The sequence below is a fragment of the Ctenopharyngodon idella genome, chromosome 3, assembly GCF_019924925.1.
Source record: "Ctenopharyngodon idella isolate HZGC_01 chromosome 3, HZGC01, whole genome shotgun sequence".
Classification (NCBI taxonomy): Eukaryota; Metazoa; Chordata; class Actinopteri; order Cypriniformes; family Xenocyprididae; genus Ctenopharyngodon; species Ctenopharyngodon idella.
In genome coordinates this window covers 7,182,353-7,208,836 of record NC_067222.1, presented here as the reverse complement: position 1 = coordinate 7,208,836, position 26,484 = coordinate 7,182,353, and the positions used below count along the sequence as shown (strand labels likewise).

The following is a 26,484-nucleotide window of genomic DNA, read 5'->3' as shown; positions in this document are numbered from 1 at the left end:
AAACTCGTACATTAATGAAATGCGCGCGAGAAATCATAACGCTCAGTATGACGGATCGGATGTCGTCCCGCCAATCGCATGTTTGTTTATTGAATGTGCTTTGTATTATGGGTAAGTTTTTGGCCCGGTTTAACGTAAATAAGCTAAAACATTTTTAGGGATTCCAGTGATCCCCATTCAGGTAAACAAGAGGGTTTTCAGGACGGCTGTCAGGTTAAATTTACAACTCAGGACTTGTGTTCAAATACTAGCCGTGTTGTTATTGTTAACTAAAACTATGCTAATATTTTTAATTCTTTTTTTTTTTAAATATTATTATTATTATACTATAGTAATTTATAGTAGCTAAATACTATAGTGTTTTTGGACCATACTATGGTAAAATACTTGAATAATTTGTTGTGGTAATTTTATAGTTGTTGTGGTAATATAACAACTATAGTAACATAAAAAATTACTTTACCCAATATTGTACTAAGTTTTCTACTAATTATACTACAATACACTACAGTAAAAACTAAAGTATACTGCAGTATTTATTACAGTTTATCAGTTCACTATAGTTAAGTATGCTGTAGCATTCATTAACAAAGTGTTAAATACTATATACAGTATAGGCCTACTACAATTTACTAGTATGGTTCAAAAACACTATAGTAGGCCTATATTTACTATAAATTACTAGCCTATAGAATTTTTTCATGTGGGTAAATACTATAGGCTAATAGTAGCAATAGTATGGAATAAAACAATTTAAAAGATAATTGCAACTTTTTATCTCACAATTGTGCGAGTTATAAAGTAAGAATTGCGAGATATAAAGTTAGAATTGTTAGACAAAAAGTTGCAGTTACCTTTTTTATTTTTTTTATTCAGTGTCGGAAACAAGCCATAATTGTATGTTTTGACATTCAATGTTATAAGGTTCACTTTGCTGTTTGTGCTGTTTTATAACAACATATTTGCAATTCATAGTCATTGATTTTATTGTTGCAAGTTTTGCTTGACAGTTGTTATAGTTTACTAAAACTAAAAATTAAAATCTTAAACAAAAAAAACTTAAAATTACTCAAATAAAATAAATTAAAGCTAAATACAAAAAAAAGTTATTTTAAAATATTAATACACACTATAACAGTAGGCTATATAGATAACGTTCTATTTCTTTACGTAAATAGAACGTTCCATGTTGGTTTGGAGAACGTTCCCCTAACCTTCTCAGAACGTTCTCAGAATGTTCCTGGAACGTTCCCCTAACCTCTTTTTACTATATCATTTACCCTGCTGTACGTCAGTTATCGTCCAGCACTCCTGCGTCCCATATGGTAGGCTGTAGGCGGCGGAAGACGGATGAATGGACGTCAATATTACAAACCATGTCTTGTTTTTTGAACTATTGTTTAATCAATAGAAATAATCCAAGCCCATAAACCTTCATATGGAGGATTAAATAAGATTGAATTTATGCATTAATATGTACGATTTCGTAACTTGTTTCACTGACACTGTACCCACAACCAGATTTTACGTTTCTTAAGCGACAAACAATGACTTCAACACAATATGAGGTTTTTAAAATATTAATTTTATTCACAGACATTAAAAAAATAATTACAATTATGTGACTTTAACTGGGATAACATTACATTAATTTCTTACCACTGAATTAGCAGGACTCTTTTGTTCGGTCAACAAAAACTTCATGTTGTCTTCAATTACGTGTCAAATGTCTCTGAAATCACACTATTTACACTCGTATATATAAAAAATTATATCTAATTATTCAATAAAGAGATTGATAAACGAATGTTAGTCAGTCAGTAAAATGTAATGACCGTTAGTTTTTAAATTACTCAAGTGTGGAAGACAGAAGAAAGAGAGTACTGGAGAAGCGTGCAGGGAACGTTCTGGGAACGTCCTCTTTAGGTTATAAAATATAACCCAAAAATAACCTGCAGAGAACATTCCCAGAACGTTCTTATTTGGTTCCCCAAAAAAATAACCAAAGGGGAACCATATGGGAACGTTAGGGGAACGTTCGTGTTTGCTGGGAAACAACATTGGCCTCTGATTATAGTGTTTTGCTATGACTGATTGAACGTTAATATTGTGACTGTGTGTGTTGTCTGTAGTGAGTCTCCGGTGTGGGGTGAGGATCTGTTGACTAGCTGTGGCTTTTTGCTGTGCAAGGGTCTGATCTCAGGGCTCGACCTGATCTCCATCCGTCTGTCCTCCGGCGCTCGTCTCTTCTCCTTCCTGTCTCTGGCCTGGGGCTTCGTGGCTGACGTGGACATCGAGAGCGAACAGTTCCGTCAGATCGGAGAGCTGCGCTTCCTCCTGGGAACGCTGGTGCGTCTGGCGTCCTTACGGATCTATCAGGGAAAACTGGCCTTCCTGCCTGCCGGAGACCAGCCGGAAACGGACTCCTCTTCGACCGCCGACAACCAGCTGCTCGACCACCTGCTCGTCCCGCTCGACCAGCCCGTTCCACAGGACTGGACGGTCGTGGAGGAGCAGGATTTCGTCCTGGTGCTCGCCATGTTCCAGTCACACCTAAACGAGGAACTGATGGCGGCTCCAGAGGCCCGCACCGACGACGGACTGATCCACCTGTTCTACGTGACGGCGGGAATCTCTCGGGCCACCCTGCTGCGACTCTTCCGGGCCATGCAGAGCGGGACGCATCTGGACTGCGGATGCCCGCACCTGGTGTACCGGCGAGCGCGAGCGCTGAGGCTGGAGCCGCTGAGCGAGGCCGGCGTGATGACGGTGGACGGGGAGCGCGTGGAGTACGGGCCCGTTCAAGCACAAGTGCACAGAGGGGCGGCCCGCATCATCTCCACATGACGCTGTTTTTAAAGCACAATCCGGACTGGCTGCCGTTAAACTTGAACTTAATGTGTTCCTTTGTTTGATTAAAGAATTGTAACTTTGAGTGAATCTCACGAAAACATGTCCAGGTCACATTTCACCCCAAAAACAAAAGAAATTACATTTCGTATTTCGACTTTTTAACATTTTAAAAATTGTTATTCCAAATTTTTCTAATCTAATCTAAATAAATAAATACAATTATTTGGGTGAAATATAAGCTGAACAGTTTTCATGAGATTTTTTTCTGATGCTTGTGTATCTGAAAACTTATCCAGGTCAAATTTCACCCCAAAAATCAAAAGAAAGACATAAGAAATAATATTTTGCATTAAGAAAATGAAGACAACCATTAAGATTTTTTACATTTTGACATTATTTTCTGATCATTTAACCCAAAAAATCTTTTTTTTTTTTCTTTTCTGCAAATATAATATTTAATTTCTTCAGATTTTTGGGGTGAGGTTTGTGAGATTCAAGGTCTCTGATGCGCGAGCATCTGTATTATGCTGGAGTTTATGCTGCTGCGATGCACCAATCTTGATTTTCTGAAGTGCCAACGTTGAACATATGATATAGCTGTTCATCTTTATTTTTCTATGATAGAGCAAATGTTTTATGTTTGGTATTATTTAAGAGAGCGTTGTAATGTGCCGCCTTCTGATCCTCCTAGGAAATTACAGCTCACTTACAATCTAAATCATAATGACATTTGTGGCTTTCATCTGATTTTGGTCAGAATAAAATGGATGCATTGGGGATTTTTTTTTTTTCTCTTTTTCTCTGATTGACAAATACAGGAAGGTTTTTAGTGATATAATGCAATAAAATGAAGCACAAACAATGCACATTATGTGTGCAGCTGGTGCTTAATCTGTGTGTTTTATTGCTCTTGTGCTACAGAAGAGAATGATGGGAAATATTGTTTGATCATGCAAACCTGTCACACTTCATCATCACATTTTTCATCAACGGCATACTAACTTTATTGTATAGTTGATATGGTAAAATGTCCTGTCAATGGTTAAAACTGACACCAAAAACAACATTTGATTTGCTTCTATAAGTTAAAACAAATGTCTATCATTACTACTTAGCCGTTGTTCATTCGCTTACATTCATTTTTCAGTTTAACTATCTTTTGAAATGTTAATATTTGAACTGATTTATATAATGTTAGCAAACAAGATGAAACATTTGGAGGGAAACTATACAACTAATACCATCACAATATACGTACATTAAATTCAATAATAACACTTACCAATGTTTGTGCTGCTGTTTCTCCTAAAGGTTAAAAAAAAAAAGTAAAATAATCATCCACTCATAACCAAAGCTTGCGCTTAAAATCACCCCTGTGTTCACTTCATTGTGCACTAATATGATTTCTGTTTTCAAACTGAGAGTTGGTAGTGATGTTCTGGGATTTAAAACAACAAACAAGGTATTCAGAAGTGCAAGTATTTGCATAAATTATATTGAATAGAAGTGCAAAGTATCAATATGGGTTTTTCAGTGACCTGTTATTTAAATTTAGTTCCTCACAAACTTGACATTTTTTTTATAACCTTGTACGGATCATCTAGATGTAGACTAATGGACAGAATCCATATGGTTAACATGTGTTAGTGTCAGATTTGCTAACATGTTAAATATCGGTAGTTGATTTGTGTATGGATGATAATATTTCTTTGTTTTGAGACATTTGGTTTTTACAATATGTGACCAGAAGGGATTCTATGGAGAGCTGGAACATTCGGAATAAAAGTGCTTTGATTTGTTTGCGAATCAGAAATGTGCATATGATTGCAACTGTACTGTGATATTTAAACCCCATTCTCTGTATACTTTATATATATATAAATATAAGTTATATATTTTTCCAAGTCATACAATTTGTATGAAAAAAAAAATAATAAAGATACACAATATTAACAAAATTTCAGGTGGTAAACATATTTATGTATGTGCATTTATGTGTATGTGTGTTGTCCTTATGTCTAAATTCATAAATGTGAATCAGTAAAAATACTGCAGTTTATATTACTATTATTATTAGAGTGGAATGGAAATTAATGCCTCTTGATATTTTCTTGGTTGAAAATATTTAATGTTTAGGCCTTCATTATGAAGGTAATCTTTTATTATGAAGCAAAACTGTGTTCAGCTCTACAATTCCCAAACTTTTTTGTCAGCCGAAACCCTTTGACCTAAAATATTTACTTGAAGGTTATATTTTAATAATTTAACAACATTTGCATGTTCACAGTTCTCTGATGCATGACGTGCAGGTATACAATTAAACTACATCACCTTTTATTCTGATTTTTTAATTATTATTATGTTATATTTATTTAATTAATAATTAGCTTAAACTCACAAACCCACTGCAGTTCCCTCACAAACCCCCAGGGGTTCACGAACTCCACTGTAGAGTGTCGACATCAAGTAAACTAGATTTATCTCTATCATTCAGAGATCGACTTTACTGTAGATATTCATATGTCAGAAATAGTTTATACAATACATAGACATTCCAGAGACAGTCACTTTGGGTATATATGAAATAGTATCTTTTATTATATATGAAGATCAAGAAGCAGTTCAGCCCATTCATCAAGATGAACCGGAAAATAAAAAGTAACTGAAAAAGCATGTTTAAAAAAAAGACAGGAAAAGATAAACACCTCAGCATGACATAAAACACTCTAGAGAACTTTTATCTTATATATGGGTATGGAAAAAAAAACCCCCTAGAACCCTAGAAATGTCCCTTCCTGTGCAGCACCTAAATCTGTTATCATTGTTGTGTGTTGTCTTTATTATTATTTGGAGAACCTGTAGCTGGAATAGGATGGAGCATCTACGACGTCAGACGATGCAGCTGGGAGCAGGAGCAGCCCTGTGCTATAGTCCCTCTTGCATCGAGCCATGGCCTCCTTATACGTGATCTTTTCCCTCTTGATGGGGTCGATCACATTCTTCACAAAGGCTGATTCATCCTGAAGTTGCTTGACCGTGGATGCGTCAATCAGTTTTGCATCAACAGCATTCTGCACGCCAATCCGACCTGCCCGGTTCGGGTCTACCAGTCCGCCGGTCAGCAGCTGCGCCTCCATAAACCACATGGCACTATCATTGGGGATAAATCCCCTACGGCCGGCTTCTCCCACTGACATCCGCTCTTTGGACACGGGGTCTTCAAAACCAGTAAAGGCCTTCTGGGCACTGAGGAGTTTTTGAAGCTGGCTGGAATCGATCAATCCTTGCTGTGCCGCCTTGTGAATGGAGAGCTTGTCCTTCTTGTTCAGGTCCACAATACCTCCAGTGGCAGCCTGAGCTTCCAGAAGCCTCATGGCTGTGTCTTGATCAATCAGTTTGCGTGTTAGAGCACTTCGTACGGACATGCGGCTCTCTGTGGTGATGTCTAGAATGCCAGAAATCGGGAAGAGTTCATCTCCACTGGTGATCAGCTGAGAGTGCGAGTTCAAGCTGCTGGTGCTGGAGGACAAGCGGCGGGACAGAGTGGAGGAGTTGTAGCTGGGGCTTGCTGGAGGGAGTGTATGAACAGTTGTTGTTTGTGTTGCACTTAAAGGAGGGAAGGATGTTGATTTCTTCTCTCCTGCAACCAAAAGAGCAAACTCTGAAATGCTCATTTTGCTCTCTCTGTAGCGCTGAAGGTCGTACTGGGTCAGTCTGCCATTTTGCAGGGCCGTCTTAACGGAGTACTGCTTTCCACTCTTACGATCCTGCAGAAGCATCGTCTCACCTTCAGGGCCGGTGGTTGTGATTTCCTCCCAACTACACTCAAGCTCTTGGAGGTGGATGTACTGATTGCGATCAATCAGACCCTCGACATAGGCGTCGTAGGGTGACATGTCTTTGCCAGTCTCTGGGTCCAGAATGGTGATTTTGGTGGAGACATTGGTCTCTCTGGTGTTTGTCTCTGAATGTTGTGTCGCCTTTGATTCTTTCTGCAGCTCTATGATAGTAATTTCCCGTTGGTTGATTAGCTCTTTCACCTCCAGGATTTCTCTCTCCAGGCGCTGGATGTCTGACTCCATCTTGATGCTTTTTTGCCTGCTGACTTGGTTCCTCTCACTCAAGATTTTGGATTGATGCTGGAAAGTTATGGTGATCTCCTGCTTCTGAGACTCCAGTCTTCTTAACTCCTGGAGAAGATCATTTTGCTCTTTCTTGATTTTATCCCTGTAAGCAATCAAGGTGGTTTCTTCTTGAGAGAAATTTGTTCTGGTTGTCTGAATTCGAGTTATTTTGTTCTTGAGCCGCAGAAGTTCTTCATCTCTGAGGGTCCTGGTATTCTTTACCTGGGCGACTTGGGCTCTAAGGCTTTCTCTCTCTGCCTCCACCGTTTGATCCTTCTCAACCCTGATTACTTCTTTGTGGATGATCCTCTCAACAGATTTCTCTTTGGTCAGGGACTCTATCCTGATTCTGAGGTTCCGAATATCTCTCTCCAGGTGGGAAATGCTGGCACCCTCGTTGTCCATGTGAGTGCGAAGATCAATGATTCGTTTGTCAATTATTGGGTCTCTCTCAACTTTCAAAACCTCTTCAATAACAATTTTTTCCTCAACAGGCGTTGGACAAGTCTCAAGTTCATAGATTCTAGCTTTGATTTGTCTAAGCTCTGTCTCTACCAGGATCTTCTTCTGCCGATCCACAAGCTCCAGTTTTTTCTCCAGTTCAAAGACTAGAGATCTCATCTGCTGCACCTCCAGTTCCAGCTGCCGACGAGTCTTGATGGTCTCTTCCAAAGTCTTGACTAACCTCTCGTGAGTCAGAATCTGACTGGGATCTGTCTGGAGGCGCACAATTTCTTGGACCACGACTCTTTCCTCTGGTTTCTGTCTCTCCAGCACAATGTACTTGTTTTGAAGGTCAAACACATTCTCCTCCACTGTTCGGCGGCGCTGAACTTCATCACGTACTTCTCTCCTGAGACGTTCGGCTTCCTTCTCAAGAAGAGGGTCATTTTCATACTTTATAAATTCTTTGGTCACCACTTTGGTCTCCACCTTTGATCTTTCAGTCTTCCACTCATCCCTGTCCTTGCGCAGACGAATCACCCGATTCATAGTCGAGTCAAAGTTGGTCCGCAAAATGGTAAGTTGCTCATTCAACCTCTTAATTTCTTTGACAATCTCAGGGCTCCTCTCTTCTTTCACCACCTCTCGAGTTACCTCCTTCAGTTCGATCCTGGGCTTTTCAGCACGCAGAGTCTTCAGATCCACCATGATCACGTTCATCTGATTCTCAATGCTAGTACGGCGTCTGCTTATTTCAAGAAGTTCATTTCTCAGTCGTCTCAGTTCCACCTCCGTCTCAGGGTCGATTCTGTAGATCTCATGGATGATCTCATTAAACTCTGTCTTTTGTTTGATGGTCTCCACTTGGCTATAGCGGAGCTGAAGGCTGGAGAACTCTTTCATCAAAATACTGTTTTCTCTGATCAGTTCTTCCAGGCTTACACGGAGGGTCTTGGACTCTTGTAGGAGTTCGGGATCCTGCTCCACCCTCTTCAACTCTTTGATGACAGTTTTTGGTTGTATGGTTGGAATAATCCTCTCCAGGTTATTGATCTGACTCCTAATTTGGAATATCTGATCATTCAGGTTCTTGCATCTGATTTCCTCATCCGAGATCACGTTCCTGAAGTTAATCACAGCCTTCAGCATTTCTGGGTCCTTTTCCAGCTTCACAACCTCCTTCAGGACCACTTTCTCTTTTATCACAGGCTTCTTGCACTCCAGGACAGTAACTTCTGTTCTCATATGAACTGTTTCACTCTCGTGCACCCGAATTTCCTCCCTTAGTTTGAGTATGAGTTCCCTGATCCTCGCCATTTCCACATCCAGTTTGGGATCACGCTCAATTTCTGTAAGCACCTTTGTCACTAGCCTGGGCTTCACTTCGATAATCTCATGTTCACGAGTGACAATTTTTTTGTTGACAATCTCAATTTCTGTTCGCATTTCAGATCGTTTATTGATCTCTTCGGTTATCCTCCGCTTCAGTGTTTCCAAGTCGGCCTCTAGCTTCGGATCACGGTAGTAATGCACAGTTTCCTTTTCTTCCACTCGCTCCACACCTCTCCGACTCTTCAGGGACATCATCCGTTTCCTGTAGGTCGCTAGATCATTCTCAGCATGAGCGCGGCGAGCTATCTCCTCAGAAAGCTCTAGCTTCAGGCCGTCAACTTCGTCCATGTCTCTCTGCTGACTTTGCAGCTGCAGTTGCTGCTTTACCACCACATGAGTAACAATTTCTTCATTCTGTTCATGGGATACAAAATAAAGATTAATTCAGATTAAGTAAAGAAGTTCATGGTAGCTCTACACCCAAGAAATTTAAGTTACCATTCAGTTTGCAAATATTGATACTGTTAGAACATTTAAGAAGCATTAACTCATTATCTATTCAAAGGATTGTTGAAGCTTTAGATATTCTGTACCTTGTTGATGAGGTCCTTGGCCAAGATGACTTGATTCAGGAGTTGATTATTTTGTGCTGATACTTCAGAGTAAAGGTTCACAACATCCCTTTCCTAAAAAGTAATCAATTATAAAGATATTTGGAAATGTACGTAAAAAAATAAGTATATCCTGGTCATTATAGCAAAGCAGCCTACAGTACCTTGTTCTCCACAGCTTCAGCCAGGGTAATGCATTCAAGACTTTTTGAATTTATTTCTGGTTTTCCCAATGCACTACGGTATTTGTAAGAATTCATCTCATACTCCTGGAGACAACAAACTATGTGCATTAATGCTACTGACATTTGAAATGCGCAGTAGTATGATCATGTTCAAGATGGCCAACTCACGTTAAGAACACTCTGCAGCTCAGAAGAAAGTTTAACGATTCGGTTTACATCATCCTGCTTTCTCTTGATGTCTTCAACTGCTCTCTGCAACCAAAAACAAATTTACAAGGTAGGTATTACACTAAATTCCCAAAATCCACTGTATTTGAGATATTTAAAGGTGATGCATGTCATATCTGTGGCACCAGTGTAAAAATATTAAATTAAATCAAACTTAATACTGACCATCTGAGAGTTTTGCTTGGCATAGACTTGCGACACACTTTCACCAGGCCGAACCTTGTTGTTGGGCATATTGATGAGGAAAGCAGTGAGCGATTGGACGGCGCTGTGAAATTCCTGGTTCTTATTGACGGCCTCTTGCAATAGAGTTGCCCTGTGGAGTAAAAAATTTGTGGATACAGTTTACAATCTGAAGCATTTTACTTGCCCCAAGTAAACAATAAACAAACAGTACACAATAGTGAATAAGGCCTCTCTGACCTCTGCTGCAGCTGGCTGTTGATGTTGGAGTAGCGATTCCTCAAGCGCTTGACCTCGGTCTCTTGGTGGCGTATATCAGGGCAAAACTCCTGAAAGCTCTTCTGCAGGGAGCTGCACGTCTGCTCTGTGACCTCCAACTCACGGTTCAGCTGCTGAATGTCATCTTTCTTGGAGGCAACGTCTTTACTCATGTTCTAAGGAGAAAACAATCAAGAACATCATTCCAATGTTTTGAGTGAAGGATTGTTTAATAGAAAGTTGTACCATATCCAAACCATTTGCATTTCATTTCAACATTAAATCTAAAAAGGAAGATGTTTAGTTAATAATGACTTAAAGGGGTCCTTGATTATGATTTCACTTTTTAATTTTAGTTAGTGTGTAATGTTGCTGTTTGAGCATAAACAACATCTGCAAAGTTCAATGCAAAGGGAGATATTTTCTTTTACAGAAATCGCTTTTTAAGGACTACAACAAATGGCTGGTAGGGACTACAACAAGCTTCTTCCTAAGTTGGTGATATCACAAACCCTAAAATTTACATAAATCCTTCCCCCGAGAACATGCAACAAAGGGGGTGAGGCCATGTTGGGCTGCTTTAGAGAAGAGGAAGAGTTGTTGTAGTAGAGTGTTGTTACCATGCCATCATTTTACACCGGACTGATTCACAAACGAGCGTCAGTTCAACGCTGGATTTGCACAAAAGATTAACATGAACTACATAAATTCATCCACTAATCATTCAGAAACATCCAGTTTCATTCTAAAAGTTGTAACTTCTTCCTGAGTCTCTCCATCAGTGTCGGACTCCGGTTTGAACAATATAAGGCTAAACACCGTTACTGACAATCATCATTTTGGCTGCGTGAGATTCTCCAGCTTTGTTGTTGTTGAGCAACCGAAGCGTGAGCTGTTAAAGCTCCGCCCTCTTCTGGAAAGGGGGCCGGGAGCAGCAGCTCATTTGCATTTAAAGGGACACACACAAAAACGGTGTGTTTTTGCTCACACCCAAATGGGGCAAATTTGACAAGCTATAATAAATGATCTGTGGGGTAATTTGAGCTGAAACTTCACAGACACATTCTGGGGACACCAGAGACTTATATTACATCTTGTGAAAAGGGGCATTATAGGTCCCCTTTAAATTTCCAATTTGGTCAGTTCATCACACAAATCTATTGTAAGGTATTAGAAGACTTTGAGTATAATGCATAATACACTACCATTCAAATGTTTGGATAAGAGTTTTTAATGTTTTTGAATGAAGTTCATGTGTTTGTGTAAGAGCGTTTACCTGCAGCTGTCTGGAGTGGTTGCGGATGGCGTTGGGTTCGTTTAACAAGCCAGTGTCTGCAGCCAACTGATCCTCGAACGCCGTCAGAAAGTTGTCTACCTTCTTGATCTGTTTCTCCAGATACATGGAAGATGTGGCCCTGAGGAAATAATCCCATGTTTATCCCAAGGTTTTTTTTTTAATTTTTCAAAAAGCAAATGCTGTGCCAATCTCTATAATTTACAGCAAAAGGCATTGTTTCTTACTTCTTGTTGTAGAGATCAGAGAGGGCAGTTATGTCATCGATCTTGTTGTTGACTTTGCTCAGTTTCAGAGGCAGTGAGGACGTGGTGGGCCCCAGGGGTTTCTGGGATATCAGGGGCTGCATGTCCCTCTGAGCCGATGATTTCTCAGCCTCCAGATTCTTCAGAGTCACGACAAAACTCTAGAGCGATCAAACCAAACAACTGTCAATGTTTTATACTAACTATATTATCCACAGACAGAGATTCACATTTGAGATTCACACGTTTTGACCAACTAAATAACCACATTTAGACTCTTGTGGTTTTATTTGCCATTCTCACCTCGTGGTCTCTGATTCTGGCAGACAGATCTCCGACGGGAGTGGTGCGATCTAAAGGAGATCTCATTCGGTTCTGCATGTCTTTCTCTAACTTCAGCAGGTCTGAAAAGATCTGCTCCAGACGGCTGTCAATGATGCCAGCCTTCGCACTGTCAGGAACGGTGGCCACGGCGACTGTTGGGAGAAAAAAAACAACATTTACGACTAAAATGTAATATAATAAAAGTTTTCTGCACTTAAACCTTATAATCGATCACTGTAGCTAATAAAGCTGCTTCACATTATTGTAATAAATTGAACAAAACCTCACAGGTTTTTTATTGGGTAGTATTAAAGTACTAATAAAGTACTAATAAACAGCCAATATCCTAGCAATATGCACTCTAATAAGCAACTAGTTAATAGTGAGAATTGGATCCTAAACTAAAATGTTACTGACCAATATTATAAACAGCATCATGCTTTTCTGTAACGCTGCTTTGAAACAATGTGTGTATTGTGAAAAGCACTATATAAATAAATTTTACCTTGTTTGACGAACTGCACAACTTCAATGGGCGTCTTTGCCTGGGTAAGTAGAGCTGACCTCGTCCTCTTCAGATCGGAGAAATCCCTGCTCAGACTGAATACAAGACAAAAAAAAAAAAAAAAAAAAAAAAATCACAGAGATGTTAAGAGAAAGAAGTAGCTGGGAGAACTGGGAGCGTCTCAGGTGCTTTCTTACCCATCCACCTTGTCGATGGCAGCTGAATCGGGTGGAGGAATCAGAAAACAGACACCTGGGATGAGCTTGGTCTCTCCCGTGCTGGATTTCACCTCCCAGAGCTCCTCTTTGGGACTGGAGAGCAGCGTCACCTTGTCTCCTCTTTTCACAGAGTCCTGCAAGGGACACAGCAGAGAAATGGGTATCACAGATGTGAAATTCCCAGATTTTTCCAGGTTTTCCAGGACCATAGGAAGCCTGTTTGTTAGATTATGTCCATTATTTGTAACTTTTGGTTTACACTGTAAAAAAGAATTGTTGGTTTAACTTAAAAAAGTAAGTTGGTTGCCCTAAAATTTTGAGTTCATTGAAATTAAAAACTTGAGTTAATACAATGAAGGTGACTGGATTAATCAACAGAAAATCAAAATATTATGTTATCTGAACCACATTAATTATCTAATTTATTTTGACAAAAGAAAAATTGTTTTGATAACAAATCATAAAAATAATTGTTTACTGAACTGCAATTTGAAAAAACTTCAAGTGTTTCTCATGTAATATGCAGAAGTAGAGTTATTTAATTATGAACTATTAAAGACAAACTAAACCATTTTTAACTTTCGACTTCCTTCAGGGTGTTCAAGCCTTATTTAGGGGGTCGTAATTTGTAATTAATTCCTGTGATCAAAGCTGAATTTTCAGCATCATTACTCCCGTCTTCATTGTCACATGATCCTTCAGAAATCATTTTAATATGATGATTTGATGCTCAAGAAACATTTCTGATTATTATCAATCTTGAAAACAGTTGTGCTGCTTCATATTTTTGTGGAAACCACTTTTTCAGGATTCTTTGATGAATAAAAAGTTCAAAAGAGCAGCATTTATTTGAAATAGAAATCTTTTGGTACATAATAAATGTCTTTACTGTCACGTTTGATCAATTTAATGCATCCTTGCTGAATAAAAGTGTTAATTTCTTTTTTAAAATGAATACCTTCTCAGTGCTCCAGTCACACAGGGCGATGGCGCTGACGGGTTTGTTGGCGGTGCTCCGGCGCAGATGTAGAGGAGCGATGCTGGTGCACAGCTCTCTCAGATCAGCCAGGCGCTGCTCGTTCCTCAAGATCGACCTCTCCTCACCCTGTACACACACACACATACACATTTATTATACTAGACTGTTAACTTATTTCAGTGTGTGTGTGTGTGTGTGAGAGAGAGTGTGTTTTCACCTCCAGCTGCAGCAGGATCTCAGGGTTGCTCATGTTTTTCAGCACAGATGGTTCACTGGTGGATTTGATTCTCTTCAGTGACTCAGTAAACGTCTCCACATCCAGCTGATACTGAAATTAAAATACACACAAAGATTTCAATAAACGCTCATCTGAACCTCCTGCTCCTGGTGACAGTGTCTCATCAAGATGCTCACTTTCTTGTATTCCTCCACGTTATCCAGGTGTGTCTCCTGACACAGACAGAGATTCAGGAACCGCTGCCACTCTCTCGACACATCTGCGCTGTAAGACTGAAACACATGTGAACTCATGTTCAGTCAGCAAATAAACGACAGCAAGAGCCAATGAGATTCAGTGTTTGAATGATCAAACAAACAAGTGAACGAACAAATAAACAAACAAATTCATGAACAAACAAACAAATGATTCATGAATACATGTGATTGATTTAATGAATAAACTAGAATGAATGATTAAATAAATGAGTGAATGGATGAACAAAGGAACAAACAAACAAACAAATGCATGAACAATGAATTGAATGAATGAACAAATAAATGAATGAATATTAAATGAATGGTTTAGTGAGAATGATTCAATGAATGAACTTTAAAAAAATGAATAAATGAACGAAAAAATAAATGAACTTTAACAATAATCAAATGAAAAAACAAATGAACTAAATAAATGTGGAAAGGAATGAACAAATGAATGAATAATGAATATGTTAGTGACTGAATGAATGAATAAATATGCAGATGAATGAACGAATGAATGATTGACTGAAGGACTGCACACCTTGACGGCGGATGATCCGGGGTGTTTGTCCTGAACGAGTGCGCTGGCCTGCTCCTGCAGTTTGCTCACCTCCCTCTCGTGTGTCAGCAGCCCGTTGTTCTTAAACCTCTGAAACACATTCATCAACGGGATTCATATGAAGACAATCACATACTGAACCTCAGATAAACATTATGTGGTTGAAAACACTGAATAGTTGTGATATGTGACAAGCGCTGAGCACAGTGCGTGTGAATTTAGCACTGAACGTTCAGATCACACCGGTGTGATCGTTCGCGTCAAAGGGTTAAAATCAATTCCATTTCGGGGGTGGAGAGGGGACTAATTAAAATTGAGGGGGCACAAATCAGATCTGAGGGGGCAATGGGGCCTGTACTAAAGTCAAGATCAACCAGCATCACTGTTTACTTAAATTCAGCCTTATTCTGAGACGCCACATAATGACAATTAATAATAACCAGAACCAACTCAACTAAATATATTAGAAGTCATGCTGCTGTCGGCGCCGATAGCCTAGTGGTTAGTGCACCAACATATGATGTAAATGCGTTCACGGTGACCCGAGTTCGATTCCCGTCTTGAGGTCCTTTGCCGATCCTGCCCAATGCTTTCCTGTCTGCTCTCTACTGTCCTCTCCAAATAAAGGCACAAAAAGCCCATAAATTATATATATATATAAAAGTCATGCTGCTAACCAGGGATAGTATAGTTAACTAAAACCATAAAAAAGCTTTTGTTACTTGAAATAAAATATACTTTAACTAAAATAAAATATAAAATACGTAAACTTATTTTATTTCAGCTAGGAAACCAGGTTTATGTCAGCTCAGGTCCATTAAATAAACAATATTAACAGATACAACTTTTATATTAGTAAATTAACATTGACTAAGATTAATAAATGCTTTAGAAGTATTGTTTATTGTTAGTTCATGTTAACTAATGAAACCTTATTGTAAAGCGTCAGCAAGTCTGACTGTAGATGTTTTAAAGACACCATGAAATCAAAACTGACCATCCTTTTTTTTTTTAGGAACATTGCAGTATTTATTAGAGATGCACAGATACCATTTTTTAAGCACCAAGTAAAAAAAAAATACCGAAAAAAAAAATTTCTGGTACTCGCCGATACCGATGCCTATACATTTATTAATTTCTCTCTCTCTCTCTCTTTTTTTTTTTGGGTGATGTTGCAGTTTTCCAAGCACAACAGTGAGACTAATGAATGTAGGACAGCTCTTTATTATTTAAAAAAAAAATTAATAATTTTTATGTGCTTGTCACAAACTTAAAGAACAAAAATTTCAGTGTCCAATAACCTTCAAAGGGCATAATTACCAATATATATAATTGTTGTTATAAAAAGAAATTTACAAATTACAAACAATACAACAAATACTATAGAGATACAAATTAAATAAACTTGTTTTTCAGATACAGTAGGTTTATTTACCATGTATACATTTATTTAACATCTTTTATTGTTTTATTAACATTAATGACAAATTTTTACGTCCACTTAAGCCATAACCGACTGTATTTACGTGAGATACTCCACACCATGGATATTTTTACAACTATGTGTGCAATTGACCATTCAGGCACAAGGAGAACCGATCACGCGCTGTCTGAGAGAACTGGGATCGCGCGCAAGAAAGAGAGAGAGCGCGCTTCTGGTCTGTGTCATTCAGCGCGATTCCGCCTATCCCGCCTTCACTAATCGATAACGAATTGTGATTGAAAGCATGCAGTTCGCAATGTGTGTGTTGTCATCATTAATTTGAAGTATTTCCACACCTCTGAGGCTGACACTGTTTCTGCTGCTGCCGCCGGTGTCTCTGTGCACGGGAAATTCTGTCAGTTACGTCACGTGAGGTATCGGTCTTTGGTATCGGGGGTATTTTTACGAGTACGAGTACAAGTACATGAGCTTGGTATCGGGCCTGATACCGATACTGGTGCATCCCTAGTATTTATTATAACTGATTTATCTGATTAAATTCATGTGCCTCATAATCTTGAATCAAAATAACTTCCACTCCCAGTGACATCTCTTCTATGATGATGAGGGCGGGGCAACCTGTCAATCACATGAGATCCACCAATAGCAAACCACAACCATCCAATCAATAGCCCATGGACAAAATCAAGCCCCGCCCTACATTTGTTCTTGTTTGAGAAGCCATTTCACTCAGATATACGGGAAGAAAAGACTATCACAACTTCAGTTTCATGCTGACTTTAAATGTTCAGGGTGTGGTGTGTATTTCAGCGTCCCACCTCGTACTCCATGCGCACTCCGGCGCTGTCGATCATGCGGTCGCTCCAGTCTCTGCTGCTGATCCTGTGCTGTTGTTCGGTCAGATAGAGCAGCTCTTTACTGCAGCCCTGCATGAAGTCATAGACCGACGACAGATGCTGCCTGCGCTTCTCTGACGCCTCCTACACACACACACACACACACACACACACACACACACACACACACACACACCGACAGACTCAGTTAAAGTTTGCAGAGCTTAACTTTTTAGAGTTAAGTATGAGAATATAAAGAGAAGGTCTTACCAGTAGATTTGCATACTGCTTCTGAAGGGCAGACGAGTTATCCTGTTCAGAAAAGAAAACATTAAAACTAGATATAAACAAAACTTATTATTATTTATTTAAACTTATTTTGTGTGTTCATGTGCTTGAGTGTGTGTGGACACTTACGCTGCTGCTCTCCAGGGCCGAGCGATACGCCTCGATCTGTTTATGCAGGATATTATGGGCTGCGATCTGTTTCTCCACATCAGACAGAGTCGGACCGTAAGCGGCTCCCTGAATCGACGCCTGAAACACACACACGTCACACACCGTTACAGACACACTCCATAACAAACACTTCACTACTTGTCAAATCAAGGCTCTATATGTTTCTCTGCAGATGAATAAATTAATGTATAGCTATAGTACTGTATTGTTATACTGTATTTATTTTTTGATATGTTTATTTATAATTTATTCTTTTCTATTATTTATACATTTTTATTTATTTAAATCAAATTTTTATTTATTTATTTACTTATTGTCTTATTGTTATATTTAGGTATTTATTTAAATTAATCTCTTTTTAATTATTTATTTATTTTCTCATTTATTTCGAATCTAATTTTTATTCATCCATTCATTTATTTTAATATATATTTTTATTTAACTTCATGTTTTTGTTTTGTGTTTTAATGTAGTTTATTTATTTTAATATTTTTGTTTTAATTATTTAATTATAGTATTTAATTATTTACCTGTTTTGATACTTATTTATTTATTTATTAAGTACTGTATTGTTATACTATATTGTTGCTATATTGTTATGTATTTATTGTTTTAATATGTTTATTTATTATTTATTTTTAATTTCATTTATTTATTTATTTTGTCATTTATTTTAAATAATTTTATTTATATAACTTTTTATATGTTTACTATTTTATTTTTTATTTATTTGTTTGTGTCTTAAATGTAATGTTTATTTATTTATTTACTAATTTATTTATTAATCTATTTATTTATTTTCCTTTATTTGTATGCAATTTCTCGTGTATTTGTTTATTTTATGTAGTTTATTTATTTATTTTAATCTAATTTTTCTCATTTCTAATTTTTTAATTATAGTATTTAATTACTTATTTTAATAATAAATATTTATCTAATTGTTTTTGTTTTAATCTAATTTTTATTTGTTTGTTTGTTTGTTTGTTTTGAATATAATGTGTACTTATTTATTTTAATCTAATTTTTATTTATATGTTTTTAGTCTAATTTCTAATATTTATTAACATATAACATTTAAGTATTTATTTATTCATTTATTTAAATAACAAATACAAAACTTAAGTCAATAAATAAATAAGATTATAATTTATTATTTATATATTTTCTCATTTATTTGAAATCTAATTTTAATTTATTTATTTACTTATTTATTTTTGTATTTATCTTTTTATATATTTATTATTTCTTTATTTTCTCATTTATTTGTTTGTGTTTTAATGTAATGTTTAATAAAATTGTTTATTTAATTATTTACTTATTTGAATATTTAAGTATTTATGTAACCATTTTTGCTTTAATGTAATTTTTAGTTATTTTAAATTAACAACTTTACTTTATTTTACTTAAATTTATTATTTATTTATACTTTTTTCACATTTTTCCTCTGAACCCCTGCTTTAAAGCAGCAGATCACAGATGTTTTTCTGAAGACGATCAACAGAAGATGTTCTCTGAGGAACATCAGGAGCTTCTCCTGTGACTTCAGAATGTTAAACACTTGTCAGAGTCTTTTTCATTTAATTTGTCACCTGTTTGTCAGACAGCAGTCTGCCCCAGTCGACGCCGGGCGGCAGGTAGATCTCGTGAAGCTGTCCGTACAGATCCCTGTAGGTGGCGCAGTGTTTGGACCAGCGCTCGTGCAGGTTACTCACACTACAGACACAACACACAAGCACAACGTTACTGCTCAGCGCTCGCTCTCTTGAGTATCATTGGTGTTTGTGTGCAGGATGTGATGTCACTCACTCCAGCTCAATCACATTGGCCTGCGGGTGCTGGAGTTTCTTGGCTTTGCTGACGTCCATGAAGAGATCCTTCAGTAAGATCTCAGCCTGAGATAGATTCTCTGCGGCCGGACCCTGCTGTTTCAGAGGAGAGCCTTTCCGCTCATTCTCTACGTCCTGATCACAGCAACAAAACACAGCTAAAAATATACTCAGACACAAGCAATTTGAAATTAAAGTAAAACTATTAAACTATTGTCTAACAAAACAAAATAGCCAAGAAGAGTAGCTAACATTAACCCTGATAAAAACATTTTCATCAAACAATATTATCTCCTTTCATTGATAGAAAAAAAAAAAAAAAAAAAAAAAACCTTTTCGAAATAAAAAGATAAATAAATGTATCAACTTTTTGGAATTCATTTTTTTAATTTTCAGAGGAACTTTTTCGTACCCTAACTGTGGAAAGTGTCTAATGTCTTTTAAAATGTCATACAATTAAGCTAGCATTAAAAGGAGAGAGTTTTAATTCATATAATATTTATGAATATTTATGACTTCCAGAGGTGTGTGTGAGAGTTTGATCAGTGGCACTGAAAAATATAGTAGTATCGTTTACTCAGAAAATGATTGCCTTTAATTAGCAAGTAAATTAGCTCATCATTTTAAGTTGAAAAAACTTACTACCACTTAAGATACCTAGAAGTTACTTGTAAAACTTGAGTATTGGTATCACAATTTTACAAGTTGAGTACTTAGTTCAGACAACTTAAATATTTAAGTAAACTGAACTCAAATAAAAGAGTTTTCCTCTTCTTCACATTATGTGGAAACTGATTGCCTTTAATTTCTCAAGCATGTTTTATTCAAAGTTGTAAGTTGTTAATACAAAGACATAGAAAAAGTGTTGGAAGTGTTGGACCGTGAATTTATTTGTGTTTATTAAACTGCAGATAATGTTCAAATATATTATATACATTTGATATTTAGCTGAATAATAATAATAAAATATCACTGTAATATATTAGATCATTCCCGGTATTTTTCTTGGCTATTTTTTGCCATAACAACTTAGTTACAGCAGCCAGAGAAACACTAACATTTAAAAGTCAAGCAAACACTGATCACCATAATAGCGACTACAAACTTTATTATTTTTAATAAATCATCCATGCATGTACATATGTTAATTCTACATACGTGTGTGTGTGTGTGTGTGTGTGTGTGTGTGTGCGCGCATGTTTTTGTGATTTATGAGGACACAAATTTGTATAATAACATGGGTATTACACTGGTATTATGACAAACATGTTTTATGATGACATTTCATGAGTCCTCATATTTAAAATAGCTTTAAAAACATACTAAACAATGTTTTATTAAAAATGTAAAAATGCAGACAGTTTTCTGTGATGGGTAGGTTTAGGGGTAGTATAAGGGGATAGAATATACAGTTTGTACAGTATAAAAACCATTACGCCTATGGAGAGTCCTCACTAAGATAGCAAAACAAACCTGTGTGTGTGTGTGTGTGTGTGTGTGTGTGTCTCACCTCCTCCAGCAGTTTCTCAGTCAGCAGTACGTTCTTTTCCACCTGATCAGCGTTCTGCTGTAGGCGTGTGACCAGAGCCAGCATGTCATTCATCTGTGACCTGAGCAGAAGGAAACACCAGAGACTTTCACTTTACAAACAAACCATCAGCGGCATTAACAGTATGTGATCAGGCGTGACGACACTCCCACTCCATGACATCTCACCTGCTTTTGTAGCAATAAAACTCAAGTGTGTGTTTGTTTACATGTTAACAGTTTCATGTTCAGAGTGAGCTGTTGGTAGTTTGAAGTCAACTTCTGCTTAATGAATTAAATTCAATTGGGTTCAGTTTCTACTTCCTGCTCCGCCCGCGTGAATTCTACATCTGTCGATCACTCACTTCACAATCTCATCTGTCCGTTTACTGCTCTGACATTCCTGCAGTCATTATGCAACTGTGTCACACCCTCCTGAGAGAGAGAGACAGGTGACTGGGAGTGTCTGAGGAATGTTGAGGCGGAACTCTCGGAATTCTGCCTCCTTTCTCGAGGAATTTCCACAGATTCCTGTTCTTTAATGTCACACCCTGACGCGCGGGCGGATCATTGTCTTCATAATCCAGCGTGTGGCGCTGCTTAAATGTCAAAAGGACAATTCATAACTAATTTCTCAGAATGGATCTGGGCGGTTTAAATACATTGAGAGACTACATGGAATAAATAAATAAATAAATAAATAAATAAATGGAATAAATATATCAATAAAATAAAAATGTTAAAAAGTTAACTTTTTATATATTACATGTCATATATATTAATTGAAAGACTGCATGAAATATTTGTACTTTTAAAAACTGATTTGTCAAAATTCATGCAACTGTCATGTCCAAACTAAATAAATGTTTTAAGGTAATTAAATATGGTGGGAAAACTATTATATATTAGATATTAGAAATTATTTATAATACATTATTATTATTATTATTATTATTATTATATATCACAGCACAAACATGGGACACAACAAATGGATATTCTAAAGCAATTTTAAAATAAAATAAAATAAAATAAAATTATAAAAATATAAAATATACAATAAAATGTAAAATATACATTTTAAATCAAATGAATTAAAATAAAATAAAACAATATTAAATAAAATATAAAATATCATAAAATATAAAAATTTAATATAATAAAACATTTAAATAAAATATTATTATAATTTTAAGTATTACAAAAATATACAAAATGTTATAAAATATAAAATAAAATGTAAAATAAATTATATTTTAAAATATATAAAAAATAAAATTAAAATAAAATACATTTTTATTATAATATTATTATTATTATTATTATTATTATTATTATTATTATTAAATATTATTAAATTTAGAGACTAAGAAATATTTTTACTTTTAAAAATTAATTGGTCAAAATTAATGCAATGGCTATATTCAATCACTCAATAAACAAACAAACAAACAAATAAATAAATAAATAAATACATGTTATAAGGTAATTAAATATGGTGAAAAACATATATATAAGAAATTATGTATAATATATAATTATTATTATATATGTCATAATCACCATTTAAGAAAATGAATAAACAGCAACAAAAAAATATATACAAAAGTAAAAAAGGTTAAAAAGTGATTAAACCTGGTGAAAACAGAGTGATTTACAGTGACTCTGAACATGAAACTGATCCACGAAATATATTTGAGCATTCAAGCAAACGACACACATGATCTCCTTTTACAGGCGCTGGTAAAACAGAGGGAGATTTCCCTCATTCAGATGCAACAATTACCAATCAATCAATTACAACAATCACTGACGCATCGGCTCGAAGAAATGAAAAACTCACACTGATTGGCACACAATTAGATTATAGGTTAAACACACACCTACTAATACACACAGAGAGAAAAGAAGAGATGCTTTAAACAACACACCCAACTTTATACGAGCCTGATCCTGAACACAACAGCACAGACTCGTGTGTGTTCTGCTCACCAGGACAAAAACACACTGAGACACTGACTGCTAGAGTACGAGGAGTGTGTGTGTGTGTGTGTGTGTGTGTGTGTGTGTGTGTGTGTGTGTGTGTGTGTGTGTGTGTGTGTGTGTGTGAGAGGGGTCACAGCCCTCTGATTCACACTGATGTGTGTGTAGCAGGATACAAGGAAACACACATAAAACACAAACACAAATATGCTTTGTGACTTGATTAGCTGGATCGACATCAGTGTGAAATAATAGACGTGACTCACTTAATTAATGTAATCATGAGACACACACAGAACACACACTGTACAACAGGTTTCTATTCTTTGACCTCTGCTCTATCGCTCTACTTCCACTGCTGAAATATAGGACACAACAAATGGATATTATGAAGCAATAAAAAATAAAATAAAATGTAAAATATACATTTTAAAATGAATTAAAATAAAAAATAAAATAATATAAAATAAAATATCATGTAATATTAAAAAATAATAAAATATTATTCTAATAATATTAAGTATTGTAAAAATATATACAATAAAATATAAAATAAAATAAACATTTCAAATCAATAAAAAGTAATAAATATAATATAATATAATAAAATAAATATACAAATAATAAAATATAAAATAAAATATAAATTGTAATAAAATACATCAAAAAGTAATAAAACATTTAAATAAAATAAAATATCATAATATTTAGTTTTTTTTTTAAATATACAAAATATAATAAAATAAAAAATAACAAACATTTTAAAATCAAATGAATAAAAATAAAAATAAAATAATAAAAAATAAAATATAAAACATAAAAAATAATAAAACATTTAAATAAAATAAAATATTATTATAATAATATTAAGTATTGTAAAAAATATACAAAATATAATATGGATTGAAATGAAATTTTCATTTAGCTGTTTGCAAAAGTTTGTGTATAAAATATAAATATTTAATATTTTATAAAATTTAAAATGCAATTAATACAATATGAAAAAATAAATATAAAATATAAAACATAATAAAAATGACATTTTAAATAAAATTAAATTAAATAAATAATAAACTTTGACTTATCCATAAACACCTTTCTATCCAACCTCCCTGAAATGTCTTAAGATATCAAGTGTTGCCACCATGAACTTATTTATAAATATATGTGAATGTAAAACATTTTTAATCACCTAATTATAAATGACTCTCATTTACTCTCAATAATAACGTCATAAAAACTGCATGCATGTATAATTACACATTGATCTAAAGTCTTTCTTCTTTCACTTTTCTTCTGGTGTTTGACGGTCTGATTAATGTGAGTGATGGCTGTCTGATGGACAGTTTGCCTATTGTTGTGATTTATTGCTATTTTATGTTTGATTTTTTTGAGTTTTATGCTATTTAGGTACAGCACTCTGGTCCATTTTCATGGTTTTGAAAGTGCTGTCTGATAAGTCATCTTCTGTTCTGCAGCATCTATTGTCTCATTGTGCTTCTGTCAGTTTGCATATGATACATAAACTCGTTTATGGTGTAGTTTAAATGTCCCACCCCACACGGCACACACGACACACCGTAAACCGCCACAACCGGTGACTCACTGTCTCACTAGCTGTCAGCAGCGTGATGTCACACACAATCCTGAACTCTGATTGGTCAAATATTCATGTGCAATGGCTATAAACCTGTATAACAAACCGTTGTAGCAGGTTTTACAGAAACACCAAAGGTCCCATTGCTTAACATTATTTAATGCATTAACTAACAATGAGCAATATGTTTGTTACAGTATTCATTAATCTTTAATAAAATAAACACAACTGTTATTTGTTAGTTCATGTCAGCTCAAACACACAGAACATTTGATACAAATTATGATGCATGAACATTATCTAAGATTAATAAATGCTTCAGAAGTATTAGTCATTGTTAGTTCATGCTAATTAACCTCATTAACTAATGTTGACAACTGGAACCTCATTTTAAAGTGTTACCGGTTTCACTTTAATTTCAACTCAAATCAATATTTCCGCTTCATTCCTTCATTTATTTGCTAATTAGTCGAGTAATGAGCAAGATAATGGGGTACAATCATTATCGGAAAAGCTATTGATCACCCTGTCATGAGTTATCTTGCAATAATGCCAGTTTTGCAGTGCATTATCAATAATAAAACGTCCAGCATACTCAATGACCCGTGTGTGAGGTACAGCCCTGCCCAGTCATAAAGATAAATCACAACACACACTGAGCATTATCTCTCACACACACTATAACCACAGGTTTAATGCATGAACACAGTCCGTTTCTACTATAAAATGGATTTAGATAGAGCTGTCATTCTTTCAGGTGTGTTTCTCTGCTGTAATAATTACCTAGTTCTGCACTCTAAGAAGAAAAGCTTCTTTTTAGAATCTTAAAGGTTCCGTCAGATGCATCATATTTAGAACATTTTAGCGGTTCCATCACGAGATCACTGTATGGATTTAGTGTTAATACATTTTGTTTTCATTTAAAATTGTGTCAGGAATACTATAGTTCTATTTAGACCCCCACTGAACCTTTTATTCTAAGAGTGTACAGACACAAAGCACACATAAAAACACAAACACATGGTAACTCACTGTCCGGCCTTCACAGGACTGTATTCCTTCTTCTTAAACATCCTGCGTCCGCGTGCGATCCGTGTCTCTATCTGTGTGTGTCGAGGTCTCTCTTCTGTCCTCTGTTATGGTGTTGTCACTTGCTTTGACTCCGCCCACTGAAACAGGTGTGTCACATTCAGTCAGTGCAGACTGGACGTACCTGTTCCTGCCCTCTGAATTCCTCCGTCAAACTCTTCCTCTTCTGCACTCTCACCATCCTCTTTATTCGTCTGAATGTTTGACGCCGTCGTAGCGCAGCTAATAATCATAAAGAGTGACATGTTAATGTGAGCTGAAAAGAACATTGAGACTTCAAACACAATTAAGAAAGATTCAGCTTACACCTGTACTTACACCTGTATGGCAGGTGTGTAAATGTTGGAGTGTGTAATGTGTGGTGGAGGAGGAATGCAGCCCATCCAGTCAGATGAACATTATAACACTCACTCTCTCTCTCGCTGCTCATTTATCATCTCAACTCCAAACACAAGCATTTACCAACCCATTCACTACATTCCTACAGTCTGTAATTAAGCCATTTGAGTGCCAGGAGAATAAACCTAACACACAACGACTTCTGGCCTCTGACAGAAGAAATTTCATGTCATAGACAGACAAAACCCCTCAGGGTCATATGAAAGCTCAAGAGCAGACCTGCCCGACACATGCAGAGAGCGTTCTCAGCATTAGCGCTGATCTCTTCAGTGTGTTTAGGCCGCAGGGCGTCTCAAATGAGAGGAATAATCATCAGAACTGAAGCATAAGTGTTTAGAGACAAATTAACAATACTTTTATGCATATTTAAGTTTTATAATATATATAAAATATTGCAAACATTATTTTTGTCTTGTTTTCCAGTACAAAGATGTAAGCATTCTAAAATCAAGATGTGTTTACTTTAGTTTTTATGAAAAAACTGATCAAAAATTAAGCAATTGTA

The 26,484-nt window shown here is 36.0% G+C and overlaps 2 protein-coding genes across 2 annotated transcripts in view; one reads left to right on the top strand and one right to left on the bottom strand.

Moving 5' to 3' along the window:
• Positions 1–4,805, top strand: part of LOC127509926 (sphingosine kinase 1) — a 28,624-nt gene extending 23,819 nt beyond the window's left edge. The window contains exon 5 of the mRNA XM_051889296.1: positions 2,133–4,805. Within this exon, the coding sequence (XP_051745256.1) occupies positions 2,133–2,847 (715 nt within the window). The 3' untranslated portion in view covers positions 2,848–4,805. The remainder of the gene's footprint in view (positions 1–2,132) is intronic.
• Positions 4,806–5,421: 616 nt separating this feature from the next.
• On the bottom strand, positions 5,422–25,866 carry evplb (envoplakin b). The gene is made up of 22 exons (XM_051888918.1): positions 25,524–25,866; positions 20,895–20,994; positions 19,365–19,519; positions 19,148–19,271; positions 17,517–17,636; positions 17,370–17,411; positions 17,082–17,243; positions 14,802–14,909; positions 14,198–14,293; positions 14,001–14,111; positions 13,763–13,909; positions 12,784–12,938; positions 12,587–12,681; positions 12,061–12,233; positions 11,740–11,918; positions 11,495–11,633; positions 10,201–10,394; positions 9,943–10,093; positions 9,718–9,801; positions 9,529–9,633; positions 9,347–9,439; positions 5,422–9,167 (listed from the first exon to the last, which is right to left on the bottom strand). The coding sequence occupies exons 1-22, from the start codon at positions 25,562–25,564 to the stop codon at positions 5,697–5,699; spliced, it is 6,045 nt and encodes a 2,014-aa protein (XP_051744878.1). The 5' UTR covers positions 25,565–25,866; the 3' UTR covers positions 5,422–5,696.
• Between the last annotated feature and the right edge of the window lie 618 nt (positions 25,867–26,484).